The sequence below is a fragment of the Lepus europaeus genome, chromosome 7, assembly GCF_033115175.1.
Source record: "Lepus europaeus isolate LE1 chromosome 7, mLepTim1.pri, whole genome shotgun sequence".
Classification (NCBI taxonomy): domain Eukaryota; kingdom Metazoa; phylum Chordata; class Mammalia; order Lagomorpha; family Leporidae; genus Lepus; species Lepus europaeus.
Window position 1 is genome coordinate 65758610 of NC_084833.1, and position 15197 is coordinate 65773806.

The following is a 15197-nucleotide window of genomic DNA, read 5'->3' on the forward strand; positions in this document are numbered from 1 at the left end:
CTTCTTCTAGGTCCTCGGATAAGATTTCCTCTCAGTATGTTCAGGCTGTGTCACAGAACACATTTTCTGGTGTATTGGGGGGAAAATACAATTCCTACAGCATTTTGTTCTTATTATACACAAAGCACTCATCTACACTTACGCACACCTATTTATATAACAATTACCCCCACTGAACGGTAACTTGTCTTTTTACATGTTTGTCTCCCCAACTAGACTGTGTGCTTCTTGAATATCCTCTGGTTATTCTGTGAGCACCTTTATATCTTTAATGACAAGTGTAGATTCTGACACATAGGTGTCCAGTTTGTGGAATTAACAAATGGATGAATAAGTGAATTCAGAAATAAAGACATTATAGCCTCTGGGGCTTACAGTATTCTTGGGGAGATAATGCATGAAGTTTACAATAAATACAAAGATAAAACAAAAAAAAACAGAAAAACAAATTGTTTTCTTTAAAGAGAAACTTTGTTTATAGGGTTTGTTTTTTCTTAACTAATATAAAACAGATTCCCAGCCTGTAGTTCATGTAATTGCTTCCCGGCGTCAGGATTGGTCAGAACATGAGATTGCAATGGAGACTAGCCCCACCATAATTTATCAGGATGTATCCAGTGAATCACAATCAGCTACTTCAACAATCAAAGCTCTGTTAGAACTCCAACAGACAACAGGTATGAATTCACATGCTCAACTGAGTGAAGCATGTTTTCTCTAGAGATGGATTGTGCTAAAATACTACCACTGTTAGATATTTTTTGCCATTATTTGAGCACACTTTGCCCCTCTGGACTTGTTGACAACCATTGGTACAGTTTGTTTACTTGTTAACTCATTAAGATGTGCACAGGAACGCTGAGGCACTGTCAGGCCCCAGTCAGTAGAAGAGAGAGAAAAAAGGTGCCCTGCCCCCTTTGTCTCCTGCTTACCATGAACAGTCCTGTTGCCTCTGGCCAGCAGACCGGTGTAGGTCCGTCACTTCTCAACACAAAAGGAGATGCAGAAGGTTGCCACGTGCATCCAGGACTAATGGGAGGCAGGTTGGAGGGCCCTGCCATCCTCCTGGGTGTTGGAGAAGCAGTGTTGTGGTCAGAAAGCATTGTAAGGGCCCTTTCCAACCTTCTCACTTGTTTAGTCTCAGATTTATTTCTGTGTAGATTAGCCACTTGAGCTTCCATGCAAAGCTGTCCTTATTTGCTAAGATCCTATCATTATTTCTAGTTATTAAATATCTTTGATGAACTCTAGGACAAGCCTGTCTAAATTATACTGATTATTATATTAGGTCAAAGATTGTCAGAGTATATATCATGCAACCCTTTCATTTTATGAATAAGAAAACCGAGATCTAGAAAGTTTACCCAGTTGGTTAGTGACAGAGTGAGACTCCACATCTTTGGATTCTTAGTTCAGTGTCCTTTCTACTTGTGGGGTGACTTTTATATTTACCTTGTTTTGTTTTGCTGTCTTTGTTTAAATGATTGCTTTAATTTTGTCACATTATATATTTAGTGGGAATGATCATTCAGAGGGCCTAGTTAATAGTTATTGTATATTGTAGCGTCCATCTATACTACCCAGAGTACTGTCATTTAATATAAGTCTTTGGTTAATTCTTTTATTGGTGTTATTATTATTATTATTATTTTTTAATGTTAGGCATTTCCTGAGCTCCATGTCTTTGACAAATTGCCATTTCTGGTAATGCCTCACAGAGGTGAAAATTTTGAATAAATAGATTTTGCAGGAAAAGTGATAATAAGATAGAAAGGGAGTTTTTTCAGGGAAACCATTCTTGATTCCAGACATTCTATCTTAAGTTTTTGCAGAAAAAGAAAAACAGTCTTTTCTTCATGCACAAAAAAATTTTATTCTTTAAGAGTCATTGAAGACATTATAACATTTCCTTGGAGATAATCTTGAATTTTTAATAGATGAAATTAAACTGGTGACTCTGTTGTGCTCTTCTGGGTAGCTGTGCCCTGGAGCAAATCATGCTGCATACTGCTTAAAATCCTGTTTTTAGGTTGGCGAACTAAAGACTACCAGGGACCAACTTAGAAGGGGAAAGAAAGCACCCTAGGGGAAATGTGTACCAGGGAAATACCCAGTGGTTCAGCCTGAGATAATGAGCAGAAAGAAGGAGGAATGATAGTGTGATTGCATGCGAGTCCTTCTTGCTGGTCGGCGGGTGGCTGTACAGGTTGTGTCCGACACAGCCACACGCGGCAGTCTGCCATTTTCTCTTCAACTCACTGTCTCCTTAGTCACAGCCAGCGGGGCACCCCAGAGGTCTGGTTCATTATTCCCATGGATAACTCTGGTTTGGGTACTTGTTTGTAATAGAAGTTAATGTTTCCCTTGACTTTTTTATTCAGTAAAGGAAAAATTGGAATCTAAACCAAGACAACCCACTATTGACTTGAGCCAAATGGCAGTGCCTATTCAAATGGCCCAGGAAAAGAGACATTCTCCTGAGAGCCCGTCCATTGCTGTGGTGGAGTCAGAGCTAGTTGCTGAATACATCACTACTGGTAGGTGTCCTCCTAAAGTATAGTATTAAGGTGGGAGAGCTACCCCTCTAGATTTCAAGGGATCGTTGCTTGGGGGAGAGTATATCCATTGTATTTCTACCTCTTTCCCTGTTTGTTTTCAGAGAAAATTCACATCATCCTTGGGATTTACTCTTTCTTCAGTGACTAGGAAAAAAAGTCAATAGAATGTTATAAAGTTGGCAAGTAAACAGCATCTGTGAATGTAGGGCAACAGTGGCAGGAAGAAGATAAAATGTCTTCTTTCTACGAATAAGTGTTTATGTGTCTGGATATTTTAGTGTGGAGAAGGTAGGTTAAGGGAGAAAGAAACTGTAAAATCCAACTTCCTTTTTTGAATGTAAAGAAAATAATACGGAATACCTTGAATTCCTCTAAGTATTAAGGAGTTGTGGTGGAAAGCAGATTAGTTATTTGCTTGAAATGTGGTCTGACAGCAAATGCTAGTGAGATGTTTGGATGGCATATGTGGAGAAGACAGACAAGAAGGATAATAGATTCTTTCACTGTGCCGAGACCACACCTGGAATGCCACCTTCTGTTCTGAGCGCTTCATTACCTTGAGGTTTAGGATGGTTCTAAGGGCTGTTACGTGAATCATGATGGAGTTAGGAGAGATGACTTGTGAAGCAACACGGAGAGAACGCCTCCTGTTTTTTCTTAAGCACTGATTAAAGGAGAATATAAAATTATAATTATTTGAAGGATGTGATGAGATACTATTAAGACTAACAGATTAAAATTACCCAAAGAGAAAATCTGGTTAAGATTATTGAAAGCCCTCTAGAATCTTTTTTTAAAGAGAAATTTAGCCAAAAGCTAGTTAAAAGAGAGGCCAATGTGTTGGAGAACTCAGGGTTTTGTTTTGTTTAGTTTTGTTTTTTTAACCCTCTGGGGTTAAGCTAGATCATAATATGATGATTAGATGAAAAGACCTGTGATTTCTCCCCTTACTTATCCTTTTCAGAACGCACTGATGAGGGAACAGAGGTTGCTTTTCCCCTTCTAGGTAAGTGGTGTGCATCCATTTGTAGTATCATTGAAGGTAAAAGATGATTGTGTGGGGGAACCACTTTAAATGGATGCGCTCTACTCTGATCTGGTAGAGGAAAGGTAAGCTCCACTTAGTGAAAGGAAGAGAGATTTTTTTTCCTGCACAGTAGTGAGATTTTTTTCTCAGAAATGAGCAATTCGATGCTGGGAAAAGTAGGAGTTATTTTCAGCAATAAATGACTGGTTTACAGTATTGCTGTGGACCAGTTAAGGTCATACCCACTGTTCTCCATATGTTCACCCTTTGACCTCTCACACTGTCTCCACCCATCATGCCTGCAGCCCTGTTGTAATTTTCTTTAAAGTCAGCTGCCTTGTATCATTTTTTAATGTGTGTTAGTTTCTCGAACTTTCCAGAACTCTGGGGAATTACTAATGAAAACATTTATAGTATCTTGAGGGAGGATGATCATTAAATAGTTTTAGTTGATCTTCTTAAGTCCATTTCATCTCTTAATAATTATGATGATTAATTTGGGTAGCAGGAATGTTCTGTGTAATATAATTTCATCAGAAATGTATTTATATTCAAGTGTCATTCATTTCTGATGATGCTTCCATTTTTAAAACTTCATTAATTTTCTGTCTTTATTTTAATGTCACTATAATTTGGTTTTTTCCTCCTGCTCAGTCATATTGTCAGTAATTTCTAAAGATGTTTTAATATAAACCCTGACTCTTTTTTTCCAGTTCGGTTGAAAACATCGAAGATTTTATTAAGTTGTGTAATTTAAAATGTACATATAAAGCATACTGAGAAATACCGTAAGGTACTATAGTACATTTACAAAATCCTGGTGATGCTGCCTGTAACCTCATTTCACATGGAGGCATCTGCATAGCACCAATAAAAACATGGTGTTTGTGTATTTTCTTTGCGCAGTATCACCCTAGCTAAGCTGTAGGGCTGTGAGACAGTGTCACTGCTTCTGTTGTTTGCATTGCATTTGGAATAGGGATCAAGAACTTACAGAATTTGTTTTGCTTTACTCAAAGATGTTAGGCTGGGGTTTCAGATTTGCTTGCTTTGATAAAAGTCATCTGAGAAAGTGAGTGCAAGTCACAGGAGGATGTAGCTTTAAGGGGTTTGTCCCTGCATTGTGACAAAAGTTTTCACAGTGCTTCCGCAGCCATTTCTCATCTCATTTTTGTAAAAACTCATTTATTTCCATGAGCAAACGGTCCTAGAGGAGATAAGAAGCTTGCTTAGAGTCACACACCTCATGAGAAGGGCAGGTTTCCATCTTTTGTCCCTTGGCTCAGAACACCACGCTTTGTGGTGCAAGCTCACAGCCGTTGATTTAGAATGACTGCTGGTTACAGATGTTGTCGCAGTTCCCAGAGACATATGAACACCTCTTCTGTTTTCAGTCAGCCACCGCTCCCAGCCCCAGCAGCCCTCGCAGCCCCAGCGGACCCTGCTCCAGCACGTGGCCCAGTCGCAGACCGCGACGCAGACGTCCGTGGTGGTGAAGTCCATCCCAGCGGCCTCTCCCGGTGCCATCACCCACATCATGCAGCAGGTTGTGTCTCTTCTGTTGTTTCTGCTTTTCTCTAGAGCCTCAGTTCGGAAATAAGATTCAGTTTCATCTCCTATTTTAAGAGGAGAAATAACTGAATTGTTGATTGTTTGTTTAATTCTTTCATCTGTGAGGAGTAGAGGAAATGAATTGAGGGTCTTGATAGCAGAAAATAATTAAGAAACCATATTCTTTAATTTTTTTGTGAACTGTTAGCATTTCAAGAGGGTGGGGCTGTTTAGAATGAATCTAATGACATCAGAATTGGTCACCATTTCTGTGTATTTTGTTCTTTTGGATTAATTTGTTATCAGGGTAAAAAAGATGTGCAAAGAAAATAGCATTTGGCTTCTTTAGCTATTTGCTGCTAGGTTTGCTTTGTTTGGTTGGTTTTCTTGCTTTTATAATGAATTCTCATGGGAACATTATGAATAAGTAGGAAAATGAATATTTGGCTTCTTTAACTTGATGTGACCCACTAGGGACGAGGAGATTCAGCAGGAAGGAGAATGAGCTAGTACAAAACAGAAGTATCTGCTTTAATATCTGGGGGATAGGTAAGAAGAAGAATATGTGTATGAGCTGGTTTTATGTCAGATACTGTGCTTTGAGCTTTAAGTACATTAATTTGTTTCATTCTCACCCTGATCCTCAAGGTGGGTGCATTATCCCTACTTTGCAAGTGAGGAAACCCAAGCTCACTGAAGTTAAGTAACTTGCCCCAGGTGGCAGAGCAGGACGTAAGCCCAAAGTGAACTGCCTCTGTTGTATACTTATAGTCTGGATAGCAGATTTATGCGTGACTTACTCTTCAGTAGTAACGTAAATCACCATCACTCAGCTGGTAGCCTTTGGACCAGCTGTAGGCACAGCTGTAGGCACACCGTCTAAAAGGTGAAGAAATGTTGACTTACAAACCTGTATGTGTAAAATCATCATGTAGTAGAGGAGGATTCTAGCTAAATCTCAGAATGGGGAAGTTTTGAGGCAGTGGGAAGGATGGAGATAGCACAGATCTTACTGTGTCACTGAGGGAAGCCAGCTGAGCCAATGTTTTGCTGGGTGACAGGTCTCAGCCTGGAGTCTGGCCCTTACCTGGCAGGTCCTGACCTTGACCTTTCTCATGACCCCTCAGAGGTCAGACAGGCTGGCCTGATGGTGCCTCCTCCTCCCACTGTTAGAACTGACACCAGGCAGTCTCCCTCCCAACGGCCACCTCCCCAGTCTCCTTCCCTCCTGGGAGCCAGATCTCTAGGAAGCTGGGGTGGAGGTAGAGGATGTCGGAATCTGAGCCGCAGGCCTGGGAGGAGTAATTGATAGAGCAGTGGTTCCCGCAGACCTTGGTGAAGCCTGAAGGCCCACCTCCACCTGCCAGGGAGGCCCCCTATGGGGTCTGGGGTGGGCGTGTCTCAGAGACAACACCCCTCAGCTTCCAGACATGGCCACAGGGTGCCTCTCTGACTGGCAGCTTTTTTCTGGCCACTTCACTCCTTGGTAGTGGCATTCTTGCTTTAGACAGGTCCGCGTCTCCTGCAGAGCTGGGCAGCTACTTCCTGAGCCAGGGAGCCCTTCTCTTCTCTTTCTGTGTTGGGCTGTGCTTGCAGGGCCACCGTATTCCTCTAATCTGTGAGATCTGGGCCCTGTAGTAGTGAGTAGACCAGTGTTTGAAGTATCAGTGTCTAAGGGTTGAGATTACAAGTTTCTATCTATAAGCCCCTTTTAGGTTTCTTGGTCTTTTTAGGCGCTTTTAAAAAGTGTTGACTGAATCTCTTAAACAAGTCTTTTCCAGTTTGAGGAAAATGTAGCAATGTAGGTGTTTTTCTTCTTTCATTCTTACTTTGTGCCTTTTTTACTCAGGCATTAAGCAGTCACACTGCTTTTACCAAACACAGCGAGGAACTTGGAACTGAGGAGGGCGAGGTTGAAGAGATGGACACTTTAGACCCTCAGACAGGTCTGTTTTACCGATCTGCCCTGACTCAGTCACAGTCAGCTAAACAGCAGAAACTTAGCCAGCCCCAGCTGGAACAGACTCAGCTGCAAGTGAAAACGCTGCAGTGCTTCCAGACTAAACAGAAGCAGACCATCCACCTGCAGGCAGACCAGCTCCAGCACAAACTCCCGCAAATGCCCCAGCTTTCCATCAGGCATCAAAAACTCACCCCTCTCCAGCAAGAACAAGCACAGCCCAAGCCAGATGTACAGCACACACAGCATCCCATGGTGGCCAAAGACAGGCAGCTTCCTACCTTAATGGCACAGCCCCCGCAAACTGTAGTACAGGTGCTGGCAGTGAAAACCACGCAGCAGCTCCCTAAACTGCAGCAGGCTCCGAACCAACCAAAAATCTACGTGCAACCCCAAACCCCCCAGAGCCAAATGTCGCTCCCAGCCTCGTCAGAGAAACAGCCGGCAAGCCAGGTAACGGAATATTGATAGCATGCAAAGTTAAACTTCTCTGTTCACGGAAAAAAATGAGAACATCACGGCCCTTTCGTGATAGCGGTGCTTTCTCCTGGCAAGAGGAAACCCAAAAGCCTCATTACGCGGGGGTTACTTTGCCCCGTCAGAAGGTTGACCTTAGGGAAGAAATGCACGCATTAACCTAGGAGGAAAAAAAGCGTAGCGCTCAGAACTTGATTTTCCAGGCAGTTTTTAATGAAATCACTTCAGCATTGACCAACAGTACATAGAAGCGAAATCCCCAAGTTACTTTTTTTTTTTTAAGTATAAAATATTTATTTCAATGCCTGTGAACTCTCTGTTTCTGTGGCAATGAGACTTAAGTAAATTGCAGTATTTTAAGGAACTTTATTGACATCTTCCTTTGTAGTTTCCATCATCGCCATCTAGTTAATGCATCATTTATCTTCTAAATTTATGTTCTAGATTGCCGAGGAATTATGTAGATTTTTGGAAGAAAAATTATTTTAGAAAAATCAGTGACTTGAGTGATATATGTGTGTATGTGTATGCCATAAATGCATATGTAGAGAGAATATGTTTGTATAAATGTATTTTGAAGCAAAAGATCGAAACAAAAGCTTTTTATTTTAAAAAGTTGAAGATTATATGACATAACTTGAGCCAGGTTGAAGATATACTGTGTGGGGATATAAATCCTAAAGGAAAACTAGGCTGCTGGGACTCTGTTTTTCCTTTATTGCTATAAACCTTGGCCGGCTGAACAAAGGTTCTTTCAATCCTTCTCTTTCCCTAGGTTCCTTAAAAGTAACCAGGTCCTTCCCATCCAGCCCTCTTACTGGAGCACTGAGCTTCAAAATGTCTCCCTAGTCTACTGCCCTAGTATACTGCACGAATGTTTCTTTTGCCATGCTGTCTGGGGTGTTGGATTAGGTTTCTTCAAAGAGATGTAGCTATAACACACACAACCCCAATTTATTTTCAGGTGGAGCAGCCAATTATAACCCAAGGATCCTCTGTTACAAAGATAACTTTTGAGGGGCGCCAGCCTCCCACAGTTACAAAGATAACTGGTGGCAGCTCTGTGCCTAAGCTGACAGCACCAGTTACAAGCATATCTCCCATTCAGGCCTCTGAGAAGACAGCAGTGTCAGACATTTTGAAAATGTCTTTGATGGAAGCTCAGATTGATACAAATGTAGAGCATATGGTAGTGGATCCCCCAAAGAAAGTTCTTGCCACTAGCATGCTCACTGGTGAAACAGGATCATTACCCTCCACCCACATGGTGGTGGCAGGGATGGCGAATTCCACTCCCCAGCAACAGAAATGTAGAGAGTCCTGTTCAAGTCCATCTGCTGTTGGCCCTCCCCTAACGACAAGGAAAATCGATGCACCAGGAGTGCCTCCGACAGGCCAGTTCATGCGTATTCAGAATGTAGGCCAAAAGAAAGCTGAAGAGAGCCCTGCAGAAATTATCATCCAGGTAAGAATCGAAAGGAAAATGAGAAATCATGGGCACCTTGGGGGTTGTGGGTTTGGTATATTTGGGGATGTCACAGGAAGAGTGAAGCCAAGATGCCAAGAAGACACAGAGATTATCTTTGAGACAGCGTATGACAAATTTGCCTTAATACTTATTACAGATAAGCAAATTTATTTATTTTCTGGAGGAGAATCAGAAAATTGATGGATGTTGTCACACAGCACACTGTAGAGGCAGTGGAGGCCCTGAGCCCACGTGCCAGCTTGATCTTTAAGATGCGAGCCATAGCTGCCAGTGTGCTGACTCAGCACGTCAGCCCGGAACACGAGCAGTTTCCTGGGTTCAAATTTCGGGCTTCTCAGTCTTTGGTCGAAGAATCTTGGACTATAACTGGATTGCACAGGGACTCTCCTTGGAAAAACAGTTCTGTTCTTGATCTAAATTTGTGGTTCTTAGGACAATCAAACCTCGATTAATTGGAATGTTTGGAGAAACATGTTCTGTGGGGATGTTTCTAAATAATTGTGTAATTTAGGATTAACCATAAACTTGACTTTTTGTTTCAATTGCTATTTTAAAAATCCTGTTATGGTTATTGTCGCACCTTGGTAAGTACAGGCTAGTTTAACATAATGGAAGTATCCATAATGGAAATATCCATAGATCTTCCTATACCTCACATTCCCTTCATTCTAAAAGTCATCTGTCATCACACATGATAGACCAGGTTGAAGAGTTACTGAGTCTAGGCTAGCCCTGGGGAATTGTGTTTTCTCTCTCTCTCTCCCTCTCTCCCTCTCTGTCCCCTAACCCCCATTGGTATTTTGTTGTTTTTTTTGACATTTTGTCTCATTTTTTTTTCTTGCTAAACTGATACTTTGAAAAGTATCAGGACAGCATAACTTAGTTAACTGAGAATTTGGATTTATTGAAATATGGAGAGCCTAGGGTTTGCCATAAATTCACTGTGGTCTGACTTGAAAATTCTTGTTGTAAACCAGTGTTAACCCAGTTCAGGTAGATTTAATTGTGGGGAAATGTAAAAAGGCAAGTAGAAATAGCCATCGAATTATTCCAGTAACTTGTTTCCTTCTGCAAAAACAAATGGTAGTGAATTAAATAATTATGGACAGAAGAATTTGTTGTGATTTGTAAAATTTTGCCCTGAAGAGGTAGGGTACGAGGGAAAGTGAGTGGTTCCCTGGCTGTGTGGCTTCGGGCAAGGCTGCTTAACTTCACCCTGCCTTAGTTTCCTCATCACTGATGGGAACAAGAAATGCCTGCTTTATAGGATTGAGGTAAGGGTGACATGAAATTAAGCACCTGGCACAGTACCTGACTCATAGGGATTGTCTAATAGGTGACCATTTTTATTCAAATTCACTGTAGCTACTAGGGACTTAGATTAGTATTCTCAGTGAATTAAAGATTATTTTGGATAGCTTATTTGGAAAATATTTTTCTGTATTGTGAACAGGAGTGAGGATGTAATTTGCTTTGAATCCAGGATGGTAGCTAATAAATGGGTTCTGTGCAGAAGTCGGAGCTAACTTGTAGCACGCACGTCCCATGTGCGGGGAGTGCTGTGTCAGAGGGAGGCAGCAGAATGATAAGAACCAAGCTTTTGGAGTAAGAGATTCCTTGATTTTGATTTCCACCTACAATCATTCCATAACAGCAGGTAACAGGCTTTAGGCAGCTGAGTTTACCTCTGTACTTGTTTCTTTACCCATGAAATGGAGACAGTAACAGCTGTCTCACAGGGTGGTATTGAAGATGAAGTGAGCAAATGTCTGTAAAGCACCTGGTCAGGTGTCTGAAACAGAGCAACACTCCATACAGCTGACTCCCGTTGTTCTACGCCTCTCTAGTGTACTGTTAGAGCACTTTCAGTTCTTACCGTTTGTTTTTAACTTTCATCTGAATTGCTGATTTTCCTGATTCAGTAAAATACCTGTGGGAATGAGTGGGGGAACACTGAAGGGCTTTGATTCCCTGAAGAATATTCTATAAAAATTCAGTGTTTGATATTAAATACTTAGGATGAAAAGTATTGTTTTGAGTAAATAGAACATCTGTATTTCATTCATTCATTCACTCATTCATTCCATGTGTGTTATTTAACTGCCATGTTCCAGGCATTGTACTAAGTGCTGAGGTTGGGTAGTAAACAAGGTGGATATATTCTTCTATCTTGAAAGAGAATTCATAGATTCTTAGAACTGCAAGAATCTTTAGAGCATATCTCATTTAACTAATTGATGTTATAAGATTAAGCTAAGGCTAAAAAAGTGGAGTGACTTGCTTAAGAAACCCACAGCAAGTCAGAGCCAGAGCTGAATGAAAATCTAGGTCTTTTTACCCCATCTAATACTTTTTCATAATACTCAACTATATGGAAATCGGGGAGAAACAAACAAAACTCCACTACCCTCAAATCAATGCCTGGGCATCCTGTGTTTTTCTTGGCGATGGTATAATTAAATTTTCACCTCCTCCCCAGTAAAAGATTATTTTGGTCAGGTGTGTTTACAAAGTGCTGACATTCAACTTTGTTCTGACGTTTTTAACAATGTAGCATTCATGTTATCAACTATTTAGTGAACATCTCAGCCCTTCTTCAGGGTTCTGGGCATCAACAATGAATAAGATAATCAAGATCTGAGTTCTGTTGGTACTGTCTTAAAGCTTAAGTTTCAAGGGTGAAAAACAATTTAACAAGCAGATGATAACTGCAACTAAGGAAATGAAACAGTGTAATACATGTAGTGGTATAATACTACTTTGGGCTGGGGAAGGAAGGCTTCTGTAAGTATTTGTGCTGAGATGCAGGTGATAGGGTAGGGCCAGCCTTGCAAAGTATTCCCGGAAGAGGGACAGGCAAGTGCAAATGCCCTAAGGTACAAGTGAGTTTGGCATGAGACTGGAGCCACGGTAAGGAATTTAACAAGGCAGAGTGCCCCTAACATCACTCCCAGTAGGTGCTGAGGCCCACAGTGGCTGCTCATCTGCTGGGTGTTCATGGTTTAAATGGCAAGTTTTAGCCTCTGTTGTTCCTAGTGCCTTTCTGCTCTGATTTTCGATATGGATCATTGCAAATCACTTCCCCTTTGAACCACGAGAGAGGCTTAAAACATTCTGTGATGTCAGCAAATTAATCATCTTGTAGATCAGAAAAAGAAAAGTTTGAGCAACACTTACATATAAATTTGCTGAATGATCAAATGAAAATACTATTACAAGTCTGCCTCCTGAGTTAAGTAGCCTCCTTTGTTAAAAGTAGCCATAAAGGACTAGAAAGGTCACTTTTAGTTGACTAGACTTGGGTTTGAATACCAGCTTTAACCCTGACCAATTGTGTGGCCTTGATTCATTTCTCACCCTCTCGGTGTCCTATTTGTAAGCCGGGAGTAGCAGTTTCCCAGTGGCTGCTGTCATAGGGAGTAAGTGAGGTGTCCTGTGTAGAAGTCCCCAGCAGAGTGCCTGGCGTGTCGTCTCCCCATCAATGTCCGTTTTCTTTTCCCTTCCTTGGTGTCACTGGGGGAAGTCCTTCGCTTTCCCTTTCTTACCATAAAGAGGCTCTCCTGTGTCTTCTCTTCCAGGCCATCCCCCAGTACGCCATTCCTTGTCACTCCAGCTCCAACGTGGTCGTGGAGCCCAGTGGGCTTCTCGAGCTCAACAACTTCACCAGTCAGCAGCTGGATGAGGATGAGACAGCGATGGAGCAGGACGCAGACAGTAGCACGGAGGATGGGACGGAGCCCAGCCCCTCTCAGAGCTCTGCTGAACGCTCCTAGTGTTTTGGCCACAGGAGTGTGCACTTTAAAACCTGCTTGGTTACCCAGTGTCCAGGGAATCGTGTATCTTGATGTCTAAAAAAGCACTTTGCTCATACTTGGGCTGTGGACCCTGAAATGGTAGTGTTTCAACAAGATATTGCTGCAGGAGCAGCATTTTAAAACAAGACAAAACTCACAGGGGAATGTACTTTTTTAAAAAATAAAATAGAAAAAGAAAAAAAAAAAAAAAGCAAAAGAAGAAGATGCACATCTACCGTGACTTAAAAGCTGATATTCTTTCTCTGTGGGACCGGGGCCGATGGAACAGTTTTGTTTGGCAATGGAGAGAGACTTTTCCTGCGAATGTTCCTCAGCTGGTTTCCACTGAGCAGAATGCCATCACAAAAGGCAAATGGGAAAGTTTGTATTTTGAAATGATGTGACAAGAACAGGTTTTGGTTTTTTTTTTTTTTAAGAATCTTGTATGTTTTTTTGCAAATCCCTGGAAGCGTTGAATTGGTTCACATTTTACATTTGCTCAGCTTATAAATAGCTAGAAAATACTGGCATTAAAGGATCCTGTTGGATGGTGGCGATGAGGTCCCTGCTCAGTGGGAAGTGCTGTCCGGGCGCTGTGCTGTGCGTTCTCCTCAGTTGTGTGCTAATTTATTGTGTTGTTGTCCTTTGTGCTCCAGGCCACACACTGGGCCTCTATTTATTTAAGTGTGAACATTTCACAACAGGCCGTGTGCCTTCTGACAGATTCCTTGTAAACCAGGAGCATCTACCCTCTCCACCTCCCGTCTTTCTCATCCCTTCCTGTAGGAAAACTTACTAGAAAATGTTTCACTGTGAAGCGGAGGAAAAGAAACATTTTCTGGCCCAAAGGAAATGTTCAGTTATGTTAAGGAGAAAAGATTATTCGTTCATATGATGCTTTCTTAACGTTGAAATTGCACATTCATGTTGGACTGATATTTTGCAAATAACGTTGACATGCTTTGGTTTAAGCCCCTTGAAATGTATAAAAAGTTCATTTACAGTTCCAAATGTAATGTTTTTCAGCATTTTCCCTTGTTAGGACACAGTTTGTTTAAGCAATATGTTTTGGTCCTGTGAGCGCTGTCTCTCCCAAGTAAAGGGCAAAGGGCGGGGGGGTAGGAGTGAGCTCTGCAAGTTGTGGCAAAGGAAACTAGACTTTCCATTTTTAAAAGTGTAAATAGAAAAGTTTTTAACGGTTTTATATAGATTTCACTATAAATAAGCATTTTAAGACTGACAAATGTTGAACTGTACATACGTATATCAGCATAACTGCCCAATTTTTTGGTGCTGAAGTACTGTAAGTAATTCATCAACAGTCTCCTGAGTTTTGCATCTACATCCAGAGAAGAAAGCTGTGATACTCTAATAAATGTCCACTAGAGTGACACTGAAGATTTAAACACAAGCATTTGTAAGATGCACTGATCATTGGTGGGTGTCAGCGTTTCTACTGGGTGATAGCGACTTACCCATAGATGGAGCTGTTGGGTATTATTTTATTGTACAAATTTATGTTTAAAAGCTTTGTGACTGTTTCTAGCTAGGTCCTTTTTATAATCTTCTCTTGGGTCATAGACTTATTTGAAACTCTGATTAAACTATGAACTCTCTCACCAAAAAGATAAACATGCCAGTATACATGTTAGAGAATACAGTTTTAGGGGTTCACGAGCCCTTAAGCCTACCTGTGTATTCCAGGTTAAGCCCTCTGTTTATGGTCGATCCATTACTTACATATGTAAGTTTTTATAAAATAAAGTATCTTTTAAATATTCGTGGATCAGGTAATGAGAGCAAATTTGAATAAAATTATGTTCTACATATACTGGGAGCATAGCCTATACCTGTGTCCCTTTGAAAATTTAGCCTTAACATGTTGCAGCCACTGGAATGGCAAAGGAAACCACTGTACTCTTTGTTTTTTTGGAAAAGTATTATGTATTAACAAATTATGCAGTGAGTGATTTAAACTTGCTTTTCTTTCTTTTTTTTAGAAGGCAGAGAGAGGGAGAGGGAGAGCAAGCTAGTGCTGCCATCCACTGATTCACTCCCTAGCTGCCCACAGCCAGAGGTGGGCAGGTCAGCGTCAGGATCTGAGAGCTCAGTGCGCATCTCCTGTGTGAGTAGCAGGGACCCAGCCACTTCAGGCATCACCTGCTGCCTCCTGAGGTACACAGCGGCAGGCAGTGTGAATCAAGAGCAGACGCCGCACTCACACCCGTGCACTCCACAACTGCGTGCCGCGTCCCAGTGACTTCTTAACTACTAGGCCAAACGCTCATCCCATCTTTTAAAAAAATTTTTTGTTTTACAGGTGTTAATTCTATTTAGAGCA

At 41.4% G+C, this 15197-nt stretch overlaps 1 protein-coding gene across 8 annotated transcripts in view; it reads left to right on the forward strand.

Annotated features, from left to right (window-relative positions):
* EMSY (EMSY transcriptional repressor, BRCA2 interacting) overlaps positions 1-14634 on the forward strand; it is a 96227-nt gene extending 81593 nt beyond the window's left edge. For 3 of the 8 annotated variants that reach the window (XM_062196738.1, XM_062196741.1, XM_062196739.1), the window contains 7 exons: positions 513-677; positions 2382-2537; positions 3523-3564; positions 4980-5131; positions 6986-7549; positions 8538-9038; positions 12641-14634. In XM_062196738.1, coding sequence (XP_062052722.1) covers positions 513-677; positions 2382-2537; positions 3523-3564; positions 4980-5131; positions 6986-7549; positions 8538-9038; positions 12641-12835 — 1775 coding nt within the window. In that variant the 3' untranslated portion in view covers positions 12836-14634. The remainder of the gene's footprint in view (positions 1-512; positions 678-2381; positions 2538-3522; positions 3565-4979; positions 5132-6985; positions 7550-8537; positions 9039-12640) is intronic. The other 5 variants (XM_062196740.1, XM_062196743.1, XM_062196744.1 and 2 more) reach the window with 3 other exon arrangements.
* Positions 14635-15197: the final 563 nt, after the last annotated feature.